The sequence below is a fragment of the Hippocampus bargibanti genome, linkage group LG02 (genome assembly GCF_051943395.1).
Source record: "Hippocampus bargibanti isolate YZ-2025 linkage group LG02, ASM5194339v1, whole genome shotgun sequence".
Taxonomy (NCBI): domain Eukaryota; kingdom Metazoa; phylum Chordata; class Actinopteri; order Syngnathiformes; family Syngnathidae; genus Hippocampus; species Hippocampus bargibanti.
The window spans coordinates 3318940-3339347 of NC_142735.1; the positions used below are offsets into that span (position 1 = coordinate 3318940).

Genomic DNA, 20408 nt, shown 5'->3' on the forward strand with positions numbered 1-20408 from the left:
GTGTCCATAATTTGTAAAATCGCTTCAAATGACTTCTACTGAGCGTATTTTACAAATATTCCACCGTATATAGCTATATTTTACGTTTTAAGACTCGCGCTGAATATTCAGGAAGTCTTGTTTTTGAGTTGATGATGAGTCCTGACGTCACGTCACGGAACCGCCCCTGACCGAGAAAGGACACACAATGCATTTTGCGGTACTTGCGGTCTGAAAACTTCGTGTTGATCCGTGTTGATGGCGAAATTAGAAGGAAAGCACATAAATAACGCGATGGTGAATCGTTGTGTGTTGCACCGAAACAACTATTTGATATTCGCTGACAACAATTCCCCGGAGACAAATCAGCCCATTTCCACTTTGTTGCCATCCTCTGCATTTTTTTGGGTGCTACATTTCTATCCTGATGCCTCAAATGACACGGAATAAATTCTTTAATCGATTGCAAAGATGTATGCTTTCCTCTTCAGAACTATTTGAATCATATTCGTAACTGGATGAGTAACAAGAAAGAATCTTCTCCGAATCTGAAGCCATTGTTTTGATTTTCGAGCAAGGCAAGACGTCTTGGCGTGACACCACAAACAAGGGGGCAGGACCTTCTGAAACTGTCCACTTCCGGGTTCAATTTGAAGTAGTTTTTAGACACTTTCCGTCATTTTTATTGGTGTTTTGCATTTGACTAAAAATATCATCCTGCGTGTTTTGGGTATTTTAGATGTGATAAAACATTTTTCTGATGTCAACTAGGAAACAAAAAAGTGGTGTCTGTTGTCCTTTAAGGTTTAGTAAGCTGTATTGGTTTGTACTGAAAAATAAGCATTTAATAAAATATATGCTCTGTAAAGATAGGCACGTGCATAATTGGAGAAAATACTACATGTTAGTACAAAAATGTTCATATGTACCGTTGTTCGTAACTCAAATGTTTGTCAGTAGGGGAGCCTGTATCACATGGGGCTGCACTGCTGTTTACGCGCCTCTCTTTAGTAAGCAACTTTATACGTGTCAATCCCCCACAAAATTTGTCCCGGCGTAAGTTATATCGCAACAAAATGCATTGATGTATATGTATGACATGTGAACACCCCTTTTTTACAGACGAAAACATTGGGATCAATTTCTTGAACAGGAAGTGCAAATTTCAGATGAGTCCAGAATCGCCGTTGCTAGAAATAATGGTCTAAACGGTTCTGGATAATATAGTGTGTAGATGATTTTGATGTGTATTCATAAGAATTGTTTGAGGCTTGGTAATTGGCTGATTTGTGAGGTCATTTCTGCCTATAGTTCAGGTGATTACTGGGCTAAACGTGAGACATCTGTGTTGGCCAGTGGGCTCTCTTGTTTCCAAAACCACTGTGCAAGTCAATGAAAAGTTCCCGTAAATGATAGTGGCTCAATAAATTGAGGAGCTCACTGAGTCAGTTTCACAAGCAAGGGAACCTTGAACATCCATAATCGAGTGAAGTGAACGTTAAGTGTCTCATTCTGATTGCTTGCCCCAAGCCGCAATAATGTGCTTTGCCATTCGCATGCCACATCACTTTTCCCCCCAATGTCTGGGTGCTGGGATGCAGTTTGAAAGGCTGAGCAACATGCAGGTGTGTTATTTTTCACATGAAAGTATGAAAGCTTTTAAGAACAAAACAAACCGCATTATCACCCCTGTCTTTTTGTCCCCTTTTTTCTCCCCCCCGCTCACTTTACACCTGCCAAAACACATGCCAACATAAATGTAGTTAGGTCCTTAAATGTCGGGACATCAACACAATCTTCACAAACTTACAGGTGTCATTTTTTAATTTAGTCTCTTTCTATAGCAATTATTGAATTTGTTTTGTTGAATAAAAAGTACAGATGACGGCTGAAGAAACCTTTTCATCAATTATTGAATTGTTTTCCCCTTGTGTAATGTAACCGTTTGTTTTAAAGCAGCTCTCCCCAGATGCCTCTGAATTTATGCATTTGCTGTTTTATTATTTCCTCATCTTTTTCCCCGCATACACTGCCAATCTGTTCAAATACACCATCGGGACAAACGTTAAAATACCTTATTTCCTCTGCAAAACCAAATGTGTTGAAATTATGATACAAGACCTATGTGAAAAGTATAATCTACCAGCATGTTCAATTTTTTGTCAAGCTGCGGTAATGTGAGTGGCTTGTGAAGTTGAGTTCTATAATTACCATCACACAACAGGATATGTGGTTTTAGTAATTTAGTTTGTTCCATGAATTTAGTCCATACATTTTAAATGTTTATATAACATAATCACTATGCCATGAGTGAAAGGAGAAGTTCACAAGAATTCTAGATGAACGAGGAGACGATCAAAGCTTCCCATTCAGCAGTGGATCAAGGACGTCATGGTGGAACGTGCACGTCTACTACAAGCTAATAAATGTTCAAAGCGAAGCATTTGATCTCCAAATATTCCAAATATTAGCTTTTATACCATTAGCTAACCCATGTACCAACAGGTTCAAAGAATATAGCTCTATCGGGTGAATTTTCCTTTGTCCAAGCCATTCAAGATATTGATCTACCTCTGTTCCTTGTCCTGAAACATCACCTATCTTCTGGTAAATTTGAAGCATGCCTTGATGAATTTAGTAATCTATCAAGGCTATCGCTCAGATATTTTTAGAATTCATGATTCTATCTAATATTTAATTGAGTGGATTTGCCCATTGCAACCATTTTATATATCAAATCCTAACGCTCAAACTCCAACCTGATCGAAATGCTGTGGCATGACCCCCAGAGAGCTACTATTCACATGAATTTTGCTGAAATGCAGCAGTTTTATAAAGATAAATGTGTAAAATTCATTCTGGTTATTGTACATATCCATTCTTCAAAGAGCAAATGTTAAGTTGAATGTATTTTTGCCAAAGGTTCAAGCAGGTATTATTCCAAGGCTTCACCTTTTCATTCCCTGTCCTATGAATCAACATAATCCGTAGTTTAAGCGGACTCACTTTATACTTGAGTTAAAACAGACTATATTTTATCATGAATTCATTCATATATTCTCAATTGTTAAAATTTCCTCACGCTCTAATATAAAAGTAGGTGTGCTTTGTTAAATTGTGTAAGCTAGTGCTTTGATTTATCAGACCTGATTTTATATTATATTGCATTGATGTCTCTGAAGGGCAGGCGCAAACCAGCATGCAAAACGATGCCATCGTAGCACATTTAAAATGACAAGCTGTGTTCAGGGACACATGGAGACGGACAATAAAAGTCATATAAACTTTATCCTCTGCCACAACCGACTAATATAATCAGGGCCATAACTATTTGGACACAGACACATTTTCAGTATTTCAACCGTGCATAACACAATGGGTTTGAAATGAAATAATAAAGATATCCATGAAGTGCAAAAACTAGCTTTAATTTGAGGGTATTTCCATCCCAACCAGGTGCATGGTAGAGGAATTACAACACATTTTGTATCCGCCTCCATCTGTTTAACTCATTCACTGCCATTCACTAATTTATTCGGGATTTGAAAATATGGCGTAGGGCGGCATTCCCGAATTAGTTCGGGTTAAGTCTTTTTCTTGCTTGGGTGCCAATAAAGCGCTGGCCAGACCTCTGGCAATGTTTTTTTTTTCCTTCAACAGGGGGGCAGCACTTCCCTTTTTTTTACATGTTAGCGCTTTGTTCCAGCTTCAGCCGCTGTTAAAGCGTTATATAGACCAATATGTATGTATTGCATTGTATTTTGGAAAGCTGCCCTCATTTCAACCTCAGATAACTCCTGTCTCATATAACATAGGGATTAACTCTTTTTTTTCCCGGTGAATGAAGAGAGCCTAAGGTTTCTTACGCTGCATTGAATGTTTATGTAGTCCTAAATCTCAATATTCTGTGGGTCCTGGAATTCTAGTGACAATGACAAAAACCCTGGCACTGGACTGGACTGGACACGTTTTTGCATGTCTGGCAGTGAATGAGTTGAATGATCAGTTGTTCCATCGCCATTCGGTGTTTGTTAATGTATTTATATCTGACAATTTGCCAAGATGTCATTCCAAAAGTGTCACAAACTTTTTTTCTTGAAAATATTAACATCACCAAAGAAAAAAAAAGACCCACCACACATTTGGAACGAACATCGTTTGAAGCTTCCTGCTTTGAATGAAATATCCAACATTCCACATATTAGTTAACAGAATCTTGAGCTAAAAATTAAAAGCTGAATTCTTCTTTAGACTCTGCTTCAATCAATATGTCCATCTGACCAGGAGGTGAACGGTAACCGCTGCTTAGCTGTCGCTTCTCTGCCCTCCAGAGGAGAAAGTCACTGTACAATGAGAGAAGCATGGCATTCCTGCTGCCAGTTAGTTGAACCACTATCCTTGCCAGTGGCAACGTCCCAATAATATAATACCTTATGTAATTGGATGACATTGTTGCGCGTCATTCCTCAGGAACGTCTAACTGTGCACTATACTACCCTACAGTCCAACTGATACGTTTCACGTTTTGAATGATTTCATAGAAAAATAACATGACAATAATCCATTCTTGGTCAATAACAAATCACTCCACACTTTTTCAAACAGCCACAGTGATTTAAAAAAAATGTAAAAACCAATTTCTTATCAAAAGGGTGTGGATTATTTTGTATTAAACAAATTGGCGTTTTTGTGTTTATTATGTTTGTCAAAGTCATAAGTGCCTTTCACGCGGGGTCCGAGACAACAGTACAGTAATTTCATCTGTGCTGTATGTCATGCACACTGGCATATTTGACAATAAAGCTGACTTTGATGATTTTGTTCAATATTCTGCTTGATAGAGGTGAGGTATTTTATCATTTTATACATTGTTGAAATATGAATTGACAGTTAAAGGACAACCGACAACATTTTTTTTTTGTTTTCTAACTTACAACAGAAAAACATTTTATAGCATCTAAAATATCCAAAACATGCAGGCTGATATTTTTAGTCAAATGCAAAACACCAATAAAAATGAGTTAGTGTCGCAAAACTACTTCAAAATGACCCCGGAAATTGCGAGTTTCAGAAGGTCCCGCCCCTTTGTTCGTGACGTCACGCCAGGACGTCTTGCCTTGCTCTACAATCAAAACAACGGCTTCAGATTCGGAAAAGATGCTGTCTTGTTACTCATCCAGTTATGAATATGATTCAAATAGTTCTGAAGAGGAAAGCATAAATGTTTGCAATCGATTAAAGAAGTCCTCCCGTATCAATTCGAGCCGTCAGGACTCCAATGTAGCGTCCCAGAAAATGCACAAGATGGCGCCCAAGCTCTGTTGGAAATGGGCTGATTTGTCTACTGGAAATTTGTGTCAACTAGTATCAAATACTATTCTTGGTGCAATACATAACAATTCACCGTCGTGTTATTTATGTGTTTTCCTTCCAATTTTGACATCAACACGAAGTTTTGAAAAAGAAAAGTGAACACCTTTGAAAAGTCCCTCTTCACCCAGGCTTTAAAACTTTACTACAAGTATTTCATGAATAATGTGCAGACCCACTACATTTTACTTACTTATCCATCGGCTTTCTTAGCTGTAATGAGATTTGAGCTGAGTATGCAGCTATTGTGAATTTGAAATTGATGTTACATATTTTCAGCTACCAATGTGCACACCTACACTTAGGGGCGTGTCACCCCTGTTTGTGTTCTTGTGTGTGCATGTGAGGTTGGAGACATTCAAGACTTAAGTAAAATTATTCATTTACAAATTAAAATCACGGCCTCAAAGCTTCGTCGTGGTCCTTCAGACATTTACTGTGCGTGTATTCATTCCTGGTAGAGTGAACGCTGGCGCGAATGGCTGCCGCTGCTCACCCGCACAAAAAAATTACGTGTCTGTAAAGTGTCCTTGAAAGTTTTGAAAGGCACTTATAAATGAAAATTATTATTATTATTATTATCATCATCATCATCATGAAACAATCCATCACAGAGTACCTTTTGTTTAGGCTACTTCTCAAGTTGGCATAAAGCAATAGATTTAGGGTTAATCCTTGCAATGACTGCATCAAACCTGCACCCCATTGACTCTACCAGACTATTGGATTCTTCAGGATTCCGAATGTATTTCCAGGCCTTTCCTGCAGCCGCTTTCAATTCTTGCCTTTTTTGGGGAGTTTCACCCTTCAGTCCCATCGCCAGGAGGCAAAATGCATGCATCCTTTGGTTATGGTCCAGCAATTGGCTGGCCTCTCTTAAGACCTTGCCCCTTTGCCCCGATGAAATCCTTTGTTGTGTTATGTGAGTCCTTTGTCATTGTTTTGTTGCATTATGAGGCTTCTGATCGTGCATTTTTCTGTTAATTGCCAAACAAAATAATCTTGCATTTAATAATCAATTCAACAGTGACAATTACCGTTTCTATAATCTGTGTTGAAAGTGCTTTGGATTTCCCGGATTTTCAAATTGGCATGACAATTCCTCTTCAAAATAGAGGGAAAAATTGCCTTATGTTAGTGAACATAATTGAACGAACACGCATTTGAGTTTGTTGTTTTGCTTTCACGAGCACAGCCATGTTGAGGCACAAACATTAATAACACAAACCACTTCCACTCGCATTCTCATGGCAACATCATATATCAGAGATTTCAACATTTTAGAGAGAACCGAAGCCACAAAGGGGGCACGTATGTAAACAAAAGGCAGATTAATCATTGAATGTCAAATATGTGACTAGCGTTTTTGTGTAAACTAATTTCATGCGTGATCGACCAGGTAAGGCCATAGCGCAATATTCAAACAAGCGGACATACTTCAATAGATGTGAGTGTTAGGAACATGTTCAAAAAAAGACTTGAATGGAGAGTTTTTATGTCTGCTTATATTAAAAAGCTGAACAAATCTGGTAAATTAGTTAAAATCACACACACGCACATCACTCAACCACCCTGGACCCATATATTACAGATTTATGCAGTTTAATATTGGAACTAAAATCTTTTCCAATCATTTTTGTTTGGTCTTTAGCAAGCTCGCACATCCGGTGTCCACAATGTAATGAACTTAAGTACATTTTGAACATTAATGGAGTACACTGTTAATTGAACCATTTTATTTAAAAATATACTGTAACGTTTGACGATATATTTTTTTTATCATGATGGCACATTGTATGCACTATACAGATATGAAATCATACATTTACAATACAAAATATGCAAAGCATTCATTTTACACAAAAACGCTGGGCAAGAGAGGGAGGGATTCTGTTTCCTTGTTTTTTCCTTTTATTTTTTTTCAGGGGGTTATAGGGAACTAGAGGATGACGAGGAAACCAAAACATTTTACAAAGAGCCAAAGTGCAGAGGGATGCATATTTCTACAAATGCTGTGGCTTTTCCATCACACCCATTGATTTGAAAAGTGATATGATTACTTTATTGGAATGCCATTTAATCCTTGCTTTTGCTCTATCATAAATCAAAATGTCTCTGTGTGTTGGGCGCACTTTCAAACATGCAAGATGGATAAGCAGGTTGTTATAATAGCAATGGGAAACTTAAGGAAATAAAAAAAAATTGGTAATGATGTTTTCCTTTGCTTTTAAATGTAACTATTTAAGATGTATAAAAACATATCCTGGCACACAGGAAGAATGTTTCAAGCCACCTTGATGAGTAACTTGGCTTTGTTAAGATGTTTTGGAATGTTCCAATGTTGGTCTAATAACCAGTTTCTTCAAGTTCAAAATTTGGTCTGTGAAAGTGTTGCAGTACATTGTGGAGTTTTCAGAATAAACGAAATGTACTGTCAATCAGTGTTTATTCCACATATTTCAAAATATCAAAAAAATCCACATTAGTTGCTCCTTTCATCCTTAGCATCATATCCTCTGTGGTTCTCTTCTTCACCCTGCCCCCCATCACCAACCTGAGCACAAAGAAGTGCGGAGCTGCGGCAGCAGCTTTAGTCTAATGCTAATGCACATCCTCTCCCTCCTGCATACAAATGTCTCCTGACCCAGACTTGCTGTTTGCTTATCACTCGATCTCCATTTGTCTTTGTGGCATTATACAAAGTTTAGGTTGGCCTGTCACACTCGCTTACTCATCATATACACATCTGATATCCGTCTTTCTGAGTCACGACTATGAAAAATAAACGTTCTGATTAATTTCAATAAGACCTGTATTTTAGTATGAACAGGTAAAATGCCGACTCACTGGTGCTGAGGACAGAATATTTGATTCTTTTGCCCTGCCGTAATTGGTTTAATCTTGGGCCTGTCGGTTATTATTAGTGTCTTAGCTCTATAGGGCCTTTGACACGAAATGTTTGATCCCATCTGTCCAACCAAGAAACAATCCGCTGTCTGTTACGTACGCCATTCAATGCTGTTTCCTTGCTTATAAAGCTACCTGTTCAACAGGAAGGTTGAAGTATTATTTCTTAGAATGTGTGTGCAAATTCTGTACGGTATGTTCAAATAAAATGAAGCTATTGTATTATCGAAGGCATAAGTCTTTGTTTTCAATCCGAGGTTTCTATCAGTGTTGCAACAGACATGAAACAATTAGAAATGGGATTGGCTCATTCGATGAGAAGGTTTCTTCAGCCGTCATCTGTACAAATGTGAAGGTTTCGGACGTTTCGCCTCCTATCCAAGAGGCTTCGTCAGCGACGTAACCTTCACATTTGTACAGATGACTGCTGAAGAAACCTTCTCATCGATGGACCACTCCTGTACGACTGAGAGCTTACACAGACGATTGGCTCATTCGTTGTGTCGAATTGACTGCTAGCAGGAATGGTGATTTGTGAATGCAAATGTCTCAGAACAATTCAATTTAGACAATTTATAGTTCCGTCTGTGTTGGTTGCTTTGTTTGCAGTGCCCGTGGTGTAGATAAGGAGTGATTTCAAATAACTATGAAGGCAGGAGGCAATGCTTTTACTTACTGAGGAATATTGATTGACATAGCGTGGAGACATCTCACAGTTGACACGCTTCTCTTCAAAATGATTGCCCCTGCCTTGTACGAATAACTTCCATTCATAGAAAAATAAATGTATGCCTATCTCTACACCACCCTAACACCGTCACTGGAGCAATGATCATTTCTCAAATCCTGGAAAGTAGAAATTCATTTTTTTTTTCTTCGTTTTTTTAAGGTGTTTTTTTTAAACATGAACTGAAAAACCAATCCAAAAAGCAAACCCTGTATCATCAAATGGCAAACCATATGTCCTTGAAATAAATTAGAGTTCATACTTCACACTCTTTGTAAGGCAGTTGCTGACACTTACACTGCCCATAGCCATTAATGATCACAAGTGCTCCTTCCTCGTGGCTGGGCTCATATTCATTATAGGGCACCTGTGTAGCTAGATCTGCCATAGGCTGCCGCTGCTGGGTTCTCGTCTGTCGGCGGTTCTGAATAGCGGAACAGTGGCGTATCCGGCGCAGGGTGGGGGGGCAGCACTTCCGTGAAATATATACAACAAAAATGATGAAAAAGAATGAAAACAAAAGAGCCATAGCCCCCATGATAACCCGATGAGTCATAATGGTGTTGTCCATGGCGGAGAAGTCGTCTGTTACAGGCGCCTCTTCCAACGCAGTGGTAGTTGGTTGAGAAATGATCGGTGTTTGTGTTGTGGTTGAAAATGTGGGGCAGCTCCAGTTATCCCCTGGATAGTCCTGTGTAGGGGTTGGCTGCATTATTCCAAAAAAGAAGCTCGTCATTTCTGCAGCCGTGGTTGCGTCTGTGGTTGTGCTCGTGCTCTGAACAACCGGTGCTGAAAAATTATGGCAAAGTTGGAATCCATACACGGCATCAAGTATTTCCTCACCTTGGGCATATTCAGGGCTATGGCAGAGAATGGAGTGTTCCCACCTTCCCTTGAAGGTGCTTAGCCACGTGGCTAGAGAACAAATCCTTTTGGTACATTCCCAAAGGTTGCTAGACAATCCAATAGTACGTAGAGACTGCCACATATCCATGACTTGGGCATCCAGGCTGCTTAATTTGTTGTTGTCCAACAGCAAAATCTTGAGATTTGGCAGCGTTTGAAAGACATCAGGTGTCAAAACACGGATTTCATTTCCTGTGAGGTCCAGCTTCTCTAAAGTGGTCCAGCTCCATTCCATGCCGCATGTTATATTGTTGATCTTATTCCACTGCAGATACAGAAATTGGAGACCCACGAGGCGTGGGAAATGGGCCAAGTTGATTTTGGTCAACTGATTGTGCTCCAAGTGGAGCTCTTTGAGTTTAATGAGCCCAGCAAAACCATTACGTGCAAGACTCCGGAGGCGATTGCTGCTCAGACCAAGATATTCCAGGCTGCGGCAGTCCCAGAATGCCCTAACAGGTGTGGTACGAAGTGAATTTGAACGTAGGTGCAGAATCTGGAGCTTCCTTAATCCATGAAACAGTTCTGGTTCCAGAGCGGTCATCTGATTGAAGGACATGTCCAGAATCTGCAGATTAATGAGGTGGATGAAGGTTGTATTGGGCAACTTGGTGATGCGATTTGAGCTCAGATTGAGGTCCTTCAGCTTGTAGAGCCCTTGGAAGGCATCTTCCTGAACCGAAGTTATCTGGTTGTGGTCCAAGTGTAACCAGGTGAGCTGACTGAAGCCGTAGAATTGATCAGGGCTGAGTTCAGTGATGCTGTTGTGCCGTAGCGAAAGCCCAAGGGCCCCCTTGTCCACGCCATCTGGGGGTGCCTGTAGTCCCTGGGTGTCGCAGTAGAACTGCAGGTCCTCACAGCGGCATTTTTGCGGGCAGGTTGTGCATGATGCAGAAGGCAGCAGGCACACAAGGAGCATGCTGATCATATACAGACAAAGAGCCGCTGGTGCAGGTCCCACCAATGGCCACCTTGAATGAAAACCTGAGTGCAGTTGGAGATGAAAAAAATGAGCATGGGGATGTGGGTGGAAAAGGAGAAGCTCATCCAGGCTAATTACAATTGAGCAATTTTACTGGATTTGCTTCTATTATAATCCCAAATACAGTTTCACTTTTTGTGTTGCTTATGTTTTACACCAATAATAATTTGGATTTGCCTGATGTGGGTTTGTTAAAGCTTTTATGCATGTTGATTTATATACACGTTATATGTTTCGGGTCCACCCAAGATTTTCTTTAAGAAGATTGTGATGTTTGACAACTCAATTACATTTTCCAACTGTAATCATTTCAATCAGAATTATCTATCAAAACCATATAAGAGTGGCGATTAATACAACCTGTGTAAAACGCCATTCAATTAACTTCTTTGGTTCAAATCATTTTAATATACAATGCACCAGCCCCCGTCATGATTAACTGTTAACATTGCCTTCATGAAAGGAGCACATCCTGGGGTGCAGTTGGATTCATACGGTTGTTTAGACAATACATTAATAAGTGTGTGCATGTGTGCGCGCATGTCTCTTTCTCTCTCCGCCAGTCTGTCTGATTGCCTGTCGATCGGTGGAGAAGGAAAGACTTAAATTCTGCCACATTTCATTTTTTTGCTTCTCAAGCTCCCTCATTCATTCCCTATCCACATTCCACCCCTTTCGTATAAAAAGAGGCAAACTTACCCATCCTTGTGTGCACATCTGAGTCCTAATTCAACTGTCCTTTTCCGCAGACTTTTTGGGTGACCACATGGGAAAAAAATCCAAATGGAGAGAACCTTTTTGGTAAAGCATAAAATGAACCAATCGCTTTTGAAGTGAAACAAGACTGAGCCCACGCAGAGAGAAAATAGACATTTCCATGTCCCAGGATATTTATTCCGGTTTTTCTTAACCGTCCCATAAAATCCAATAATGGTTTATATTGTAGTCTTCATCCGGCAATCTCTCAGAAGTAGAGCTGATCTTTTCAAGTTGAGCAATTGCAGTCCCCGCAAATCTGATGCAGATTCTTCTCCTCCCTTTTTTCTTTTTTACTTCCTTTCCACTGCAATGATGACAAATCAGCCTGTTACTTCAAGATCAAGCCTGTCTCCTTTTTAGTCCATCACCCTTAACTTGTTGATGCTCTCAAAAGAATCAGCTTCTGACGCCAGCCAAGTCCTAACATTGCCTCCGCAGAGGCCTCATCTGCTTGCTGAGACACAAGAAGAGAAAGGGAAAAAAAGCCAAGCAGGGATGTTATTCCGTGCTTTTTGTTGCAGCCACTCACTGCTACAGAGTGGTGGCAGCCTGGCGTCGACCATCACTACTCTTTCTCTCTCTCTTTTTCTCTCCCACTCACACAACCCTCTCGCTCGTCCGCTTGCTCTCTCTCTCTGTTCAGTCACTTGCTCCCTGCCTCATATCACTGCTTGTGTGCTTCCAGTCGTCTCTTCCGCCCCCACTTCTTCCCCCTGGCTTGTCATGATCAGAATATTGATATTTTTTTAACGTTGCTGCGGTGGCCTGGTATTGAAATTAATCATACTTGTTAATTGAAGATCTGCTTTATTGGTCATGATGTACAGGTCTGTGGTCTGTTGAAAATAGCATAACCAGTCACATTATATTTCGTAAGTAGTGCATTGCAGCAGTATTAACTGCGTATGAAGCTATGTAAAGATCATTTACATATCCTGACAAAACTATAGTCATTTTAAACCCCTGCATGGTGTATTGCAAAAGTAATGCAATACTTGAGTATTTTTAAAACTCATTACAGTTTTACAGGCAACAAAGTGGGATTCTATCATTAAACTGCTATTTGTTATTTAGCAAATAGTTATTTTGACCCTGTTTAAACGTCACAATATTTTGCATGACATACCATAACGTTCCGAATTAATCCATTCAATAGTTAAAATGCTCTGCATACAGTACTAACCATTAACTAGATTAGTGACAGTTCAAGATCAGGGATGAACTAAATGTTTTTTACATGTAGTCAAAATGAGGAACAGTAATCCAGCCTACTACTACAGTATTTGTACTACTTGTCTCATTAGGTTGGGCTGATCTGGAATATCCCTCACCTGACTTGGAGCTAAACAGGAACACCTTGGACTGGTCGGCATCTAATAGCAAAGCAGAACAATTACAATATTGGAAGCTCTACTGTCATAGTTCATTAAAGTTGATCAAGAATATCGTACAGATTCATTAAACATGAGTTTATTAATTATATAACATTGAATTGGCATGAAATGTTGTCATCCATTCGTTTTCCAAACCGCTTTGTCCTCACTTGGGGTGCGGTGGTGCTATCCCAACTGTCTTTGAACCAATACGTCTGTGTAAGCTCTCAATCGTACAGGAGTGGTCCATCGATGAAAAGGTTTCTTTAGCCGTCATCCGTACTTCTTTGAAGGTGTCGGACGTTTCGCTTCTTAGATCGTTACCACGTAGGCTTAGTCCTGGGCTAATCAGGGCCAGTCATAGACCATAATCAGTCAGGACATAAGAAGCAATCAGTGTAGCCTCAGGGAATAGTCCTCTGCTCCCCCCAACCTTAGGGCAGGAACCGATCAAAGCAGTGGTCCACCACCACTAGACATTAGGGATACATCTAGGGCCCGAGCAACCAGCAAAATTTTAATTTACTGACGAAGCTTCTCAGATGAGAAGCGAAAATTCCAACACCTTCAAAGAAGTACATATGGCAGCTGAAGAAACCTTTTTCGTCAATGTTTTTGAACCAGTTGCCAGCCAATCGAATACCAGGCCACCCAGAATTTAATTATTAAAAAAAAAAAAAAAAAAAAAATCCTCTGAAAATTGCTAATCTAAAAATATTTTATCATGCCACCAGAAGGTAATTGTAGAATTGTTGACTTTCATGTGTAATTGTTGGCTTTAAGAATTAATCAATTAAATTTAAACTACAGAAATTGGCTTGAATGAAGCTGATCATCTAGAATCGATTATACCACCAATAGAACTGAGAATGATCTTCCAGCACTGACTGGTTGACAGATTCACCACTAATGTGAAGAAAGTTTAAGTGAGGACAACAGCTAGTCTTCATTTCCAGTCAAATAATTCCCTGCTCTTCCATTTTGTAAATGTGGTCTGGAAAATGTTGCTTCTCTCTAAATTAACAAAGCTGCAAATACAGAGAACTTTGAAATGAATAATGAAAATTAGCTAATTTCGTTCAGTGAGTTCATGTTTAGAATATTGTCTTCTCAAGTCAAAGACAGCAACGACTTGTCATCACACATTGTATGTTTTTATTTAGTCAACTAGTCTGAATATGCCATAATATGTGCCACTCTCACTTGGTGCTCATTTCCTGGATCTATATTTGAGTGGTTTGTGCGCGATGTTCAGTCGCGTACAGTTTAAAATGAATTTGTGGTTCTTGTTCTGGATTGGGGATTGCGTCAGAAAACAATCATTACCATGCAGTCCGTGATGCTCTTTTTTTAATATTTTATTTTATTTTATTTTTTTACAGGCTGGCAGAAAGGACCGCAGTGATGCTCTGAACACAGCCATCGACAGGATGACAAAGAAAACCAGAGACCTCCGTAGACAGGTTTATTTTTTTAATTCAATCTTATTGTTTTTGAACTGTATTCTTTTCTACCCTATTGCCATTCATGTACCATAATTTCCGTTGTATAAGGTGCACCAGAGTATAAGGCACATCCACATTGAATGGTGTATTTTCAAACTTTTTCCATATATAAGGTTCCATATATACTTTTTCCAAATATCAGGTGCTACGGTAGAGGGGCAATTGGAGTCAGTGGCTGCCGACGTTGGATCCGAGGCCCGTTCTGGCTCTATATTACTTTACATATAAGGCACACTGGCGTATAAGGAGCAGGGTCAACTTTCAATAAAATGAAGGCTTTTGGGTGTGCCTTATACACCGGAAAATACGATGTTCTTCTTTTCCTTTCAGCTTTTCCTTTCAAGGGGTCGCCACAGCAAATGAGTGTCCTCCATCCGGAAAATACGATACTATGCTTAAAACACTGCCCTTTTCTTCTATTTTTCAACTCCATAGCTGCGTAAAGCTGTAATGGACCACGTGTCTGACTCATTTTTGGAAACCAACGTACCCCTACTGGTCCTGATTGAAGCTGCAAAGAACGGCAACGAGAAAGAAGTGAAGGAATATGCCCAGGTGTTCCGTGAGCATGCCAACAAGCTAATCGAGGTAATGCACAATGTTGACTCTATACTTTGTCAAAGCCCAATTTAACCTAAAGACTAATCTTTTTTTTCTTCCTAAATTGACTTATTTTAATTTTCTCAACCGACGAGAATTAATCGTCTTCCTCTAGGTCCATTTGTCAGTCTCTTTTTTTTTTTCTTGTGTTCACTTAGTTATTCTCTGCATCAATTGTGGAGTAAATTATTTACCTAACCCCCCGCAACCCTGCTGAGGAATAAGCGGTATGGAAAATGGATGGATGGATTATTTACTTACCTATATACTGATTTTACCTTCCTGCGGCCATATTCCGGCGGAATTTTTTTTCTTTTTTCTCTTGGACGATGCTCATCAATTTGTTGATTGCCGCACTCATAACCTCAAAATCTTCCCATGCTAATTATTGGGATGTTTACTTATTAAGGACATGAGAGCAGTTGAGAAACCACCAACTGATGATTTTGGGGAAGCAACAAGCCAGAGGCACGACTAGCTGACCTCATTAGTGCACTTTCACTCAATTCCTTGAATGCCCGTGTTCAAGCATCAAATGTTGACATTTGAAATGGGACATCTACCCATGGGCGGTTGACCACAAGTCCGCTGTATTGGCTGGTCTAGTGAGAATAGAGTAGCGTAAGCTTTTGCCAAACACACGGCCAGTGAATTGCACGTCAGGGAGGAGACCTTTTAAATTGCCAAGGACACTTCACAGAACCTCGGGACATTGACAGGCTTACCCTGTAACTTATTTTATAGCTACTTGAAGAGTAAAATACTTGGGATAACTTAATGTAGGTGAGCTCATACTATTTTAAATACAATATGCAGTGCTTCCAGTTTCAAAACCTACGGTTTTCTATTCTTACAAGTTGACCGAGGACAATTTAAAATTGTCTAATTTTTACATTCACTGCATTTCAGTGACAATTTTGTAACATTTTATCATTAGTGCGGCACCACTACTTTGTCCACATGCAACATAGATGGATAATGTTGTTGAAAATCCTAAAATCTGCGCTCTTAAAATTGGCCTTTGACAAAATCAGTATTTACCTTGCTCCATTCTGTTCTCGTGATATGAGCAGAAGGGTTGGTGCCCCTCAAGGCAAATGGTCCATTAGTTTATACACATTTGTTTGAAAACGGTATGATGTTATGACTTGACCCACATTCATCTTTGGATGCCATCTAAACAGATCCACATTTGTCAGAACTATGCTTTTGAGATTGGACATTACATTTATCTGGTGAATATATCAACATCTCAGAGATAAGAAACAGACGAATGACAACACATTCTCCTGCTGTTGAATAGTCATCAATTGTAATAGCTTACCCTGCAGCACATTTTTGACTGGACATTTGGTGCAGTTCTTCTCATTAATTGTTGCCAACTTTTTTTGGTTTTGTTTTCGAGAAGCCCAATGTTCCTTGGGAAGATGTAAAAAGAGAATTTAGAAGTTGTCATGTATGCTTCAAAGTCTTCAAGAAAAATCTGAGGTTTCTCAATTATTTTCTGGCGTGTGCCATGTTTTTCTCGTTCTTCTGATAAGGTGGCCAATTTGGCCTGCTCCATCTCCAACAACGAGGAGGGAGTGAAACTGGTCCGGATGGCAGCATCTCAACTGGAAACCCTTTGCCCTCAGGTACTGCTGCTGTTTCATACCCATTTGCATCAAATTCACTTTTGATTTCTGTCGTTGTGAAATATAGAAACTTGGTATACCGTGTAAAGAAATACAGTACTTGTATTTGAATATTGTAGTTGTATACACAGACAAGTACACATTGAAGGCTTTGGTTGTATTTGTGTTTGGCTACCAAATAATTGTATTTCCTCTTCAAAATGCAAATACAGTTATACTTCTGTTTACAAACTTAATTGGCTCCCAGAACCTGTGTGTAAGGCAAAACATTTATTTCCCATAAGAAACCATTAAAAATGAAACTAATTCGTTCCCGTGTCCCCATTAAACATACTTTTCTACTAAATAAGCCTCAAAACACAAAATACGTTATTTGATCTATAATAAATGTGCTATTGTATTGTATTTTAAACTGTACTGTATAATAAAGTTGTTTTATTTACTTTTGTGATGGTCATTGATGTAGTTGCCACTTAATATCCGAGTGAAGTTGCCGTGCTTTCTCGGCGATAATACCCTCACTCATACTGTCCCCTGCTAGCTGCTTTTCGTTAATCCAAATCAACAGAAGTTTGTCAACCTCTTCTATTGCCTGAGACCGTTGCTTAGACAACACAGAAACACCCTTAGCCACACGTAGCGATGGTCGACTTAGCGTACTGGTACTGGGACGCTAAGTCACACAAACGCTTACCCCGTTCTTGTTTTTCGATGATCTCCTTCTTCCCTCGACCGTAATTTTCTTTTGTGTCCATTTAGGCTTAACACTAGCCTGTGGAGGGGTCTTTTTCGGTCCCATAATAGCAAAAGTACTCCACTCGATAACCAGGTCTGCACTCAAAGAAAGGTGGTGACGAAAACTAATCCGCCATCCACCGTGGCGCTGTTTGACCGTGTGGTTTGGTGTTCGCCCACTGACAACTAGTCCGCCAGCCACCGTGGCGCTGTGTGGTTTGGTTCGTCCGGCGAAAACTAGTTTGTATGCCAAGATTATATTTGCGAATTTAATGTTCGTAGAGCGAAAAGTTCGTGAGCTAAAGTGTTCGGAAGCCGTGGTATCACTGTAATGTAATAATACAAGTTGCACAGGGATTGCAATTTGGTTCAACCTGCTCATTTCCTGAAATATGCCATTGTTGAAATACAGTTTCAACATTATAGTTATAGGTTAAGGTGTTATTAATGGTCTAATTACTGGATTTATTACAGTAACCTAATGATGGCAACATGTTTTTTTAATTGGGCGATTCCAGGTTATTAATGCGGCTTTGGCCTTAGCTGCAAAGCCCAACAGTAAGGTGGCACAAGACAATATGGATTTGTTCAAAGAACAATGGGAGAAGCAGGTCAGAGTCCTCACTGATGCTGTTGACGACATAACATCCATCGATGACTTCCTTTGTGTCTCCGGTAATACATAAAACACTACCAACACTAAAATATATGCTGCATACTGTGCTGATTTATAAGACCCACAACACAAAAATATATTATGCATCTTATAGTGTATGGAATTGTACTTACTATAACTGTTTTTTTAACCCCCCCCCCCCCCCCCACCCAGAGAACCACATCCTTGAGGACGTGAATAAATGTGTTATCGCTCTGCAAGAGAAAGACGTGGATGGTTTGGATCGCACAGCTGGAGCAATTCGAGGCCGTGCTGCCCGCGTTGTCCATGTGGTCACTTCTGAAATGGACAACTACGAACCTGGAATCTACACAGAGAAGGTTTTGGAGGCCACAAAGCTCCTGACTGATACAGGTGCAATTTGTATGAAACGATGAAAATGAATAGAGCAACAGATATGTTTGTACCAGTGTAAAGAGACTTCGGGGAGTTTTAAAAAGACATCCTAATCATGCTAAAATGATCTGAAATTGGTTGGTTTTCATCTTAATAGTTATTTCATACATAGACTGCATGCAAGTCATGTAATGAGCACAGTAAACAGCCAAACAAATACCAGTCGGAAAATCACAACGTGGCAACCTCCTGTGGGAGACGTTAGTCAATGGAAACAACATAAACTGCAGCCCACCTGATGTCGATTTTTTTTTTTCTCCTTAGGCCGACTCCAATCATTTGCTAAATAAAATTCAGATAACAGATTTATCTGTTTGTTAATAGGGGAAAATTGTAATGAATAAATTAGTTATGATTCATATTTTTTGGTCCCGTAATGTGAGCAACAGAGTAACTACGTCTGCAAAAATGTAAAATATTCCAATACTTTGCCCATTATTTAACTTTACAGCGGAGAAAAACCGAATGTCTCTCTGTCTCTCTTTTTATATCTATCTACCCAACCTATGTACGGTATATCTATGTATCCATTCAGCCATTGCTCTCCCTCTCTTCCTCTCTCTCTTTCTCTCTGTTTCTCTTTCTCTCTATCTCTCTGTCTCTATCTCGCTCTGTGTCTCTGTCTCTCTCTGTCTCTCTCTCTCTGTCTCACTCTGTCTCTCTCGCTCTGTATCTCGCTCTGTCTTTCTAGCTCTCTCTCTGGCTCTCTCTCTAACACTGTATCTCTCTCTAAATCTCTGTTATGTGTTCTGTAAAATAAAACAAAACCTCAGCCAAAAAAAAAAAAAGAGTTGGATTATTACGGCTACTCATATCGGCCATTTTTCGATGTTATTTAACGAACAGGTGCCTTCCACTTATTTTGCATGCAGTTTACTGAGAACAAAGGATTGATGAGTGAAATATTTGGTATTTGAGAGGAAATTTTACAGTACAGATACATGTATTTTCAGTGCAAAGTGTAATAATAAATTCCCCTTCAGCTAAAATGTATTCATGAACCATTTTGGACGTTTTCTTGGTGGAACAAATAATTCAGATTTGTGTATTGTTACAATTTGGTTGAACTAGCCTAAAGTCACTGTGGTTCTTGAAAGAAATGTTTCTCAATATTGTTCTTAACCCCCCACCTTTCATCTCACCCTCCCGTAGTGATGCCACGGTTCACAGAGCAAATTGAGTCTGCAGTGGAGGCTTTGAGTGCGAACCCCTCGCAGCCGGTTGATGAGAACGAGTTCATTGATGCTTCCCGTCTTGTCTATGATGGCATTCGAGACATTCGCAAGGCTGTCCTCATGATTAGGGTAGGTTGCACACAATACTTTTCTCCCTTATACAATTTATAACGTGTTTTGTTTGAATCTAACAACTATATATATATATATATATATATATATATATATATATATATATATATATATATATATATATATATATATATATATATATATACATACATACACACACACACACACTCTCGTTATATCGATATTGGATATATCGATAGTCCCGGTTATATCGATATTTTTTCGGACTCCCTTGAATATCGATATAACGAGACTTTACTGTGTGTATATATATATATATATATATATATATATATATATATATATATATATATATATATGTATATATGTGTGTGTATATATGTGTGTGTGTTAACGATCATAATGATAATAATGTTCATTCATTTATCAGTCCAAACATGTTTACCTTCCAAGAGTGTCGGTCATGGTTAACTTGTAAAGCAGACCGGTCTGCCATTTGGCAGAAACATAAGAAAATATCATGAGAGCCACTGACAGCGTAAAACGGGGGTTTTACCTTTTGGTTTTTTTTCCCATCCTTGGGCGCTCAAG

The 20408-nt window shown here is 39.3% G+C and overlaps 2 protein-coding genes across 4 annotated transcripts in view; one reads left to right on the forward strand and one right to left on the reverse strand.

Annotated features, from left to right (window-relative positions):
- ctnna1 (catenin alpha 1) overlaps positions 1-20408 on the forward strand; it is a 56166-nt gene that overhangs the window by 14664 nt on the left and 21094 nt on the right. For all 3 annotated transcript variants that reach the window (XM_089020858.1, XM_089020875.1, XM_089020866.1), the window contains 6 exons: positions 14386-14466; positions 14944-15096; positions 16650-16742; positions 17996-18152; positions 18307-18507; positions 19702-19853. In XM_089020858.1, coding sequence (XP_088876984.1) covers positions 14386-14466; positions 14944-15096; positions 16650-16742; positions 17996-18152; positions 18307-18507; positions 19702-19853 — 837 coding nt within the window. The remainder of the gene's footprint in view (positions 1-14385; positions 14467-14943; positions 15097-16649; positions 16743-17995; positions 18153-18306; positions 18508-19701; positions 19854-20408) is intronic.
- On the reverse strand, positions 5473-12140 carry lrrtm2 (leucine rich repeat transmembrane neuronal 2). Its single transcript, XM_089020846.1, has 2 exons — positions 11571-12140; positions 5473-10873 (listed from the first exon to the last, which is right to left on the reverse strand). Exons 1-2 carry the CDS (start codon positions 11572-11574, stop codon positions 9240-9242), a joined length of 1638 nt encoding a protein of 545 aa, XP_088876972.1. The 5' UTR covers positions 11575-12140; the 3' UTR covers positions 5473-9239.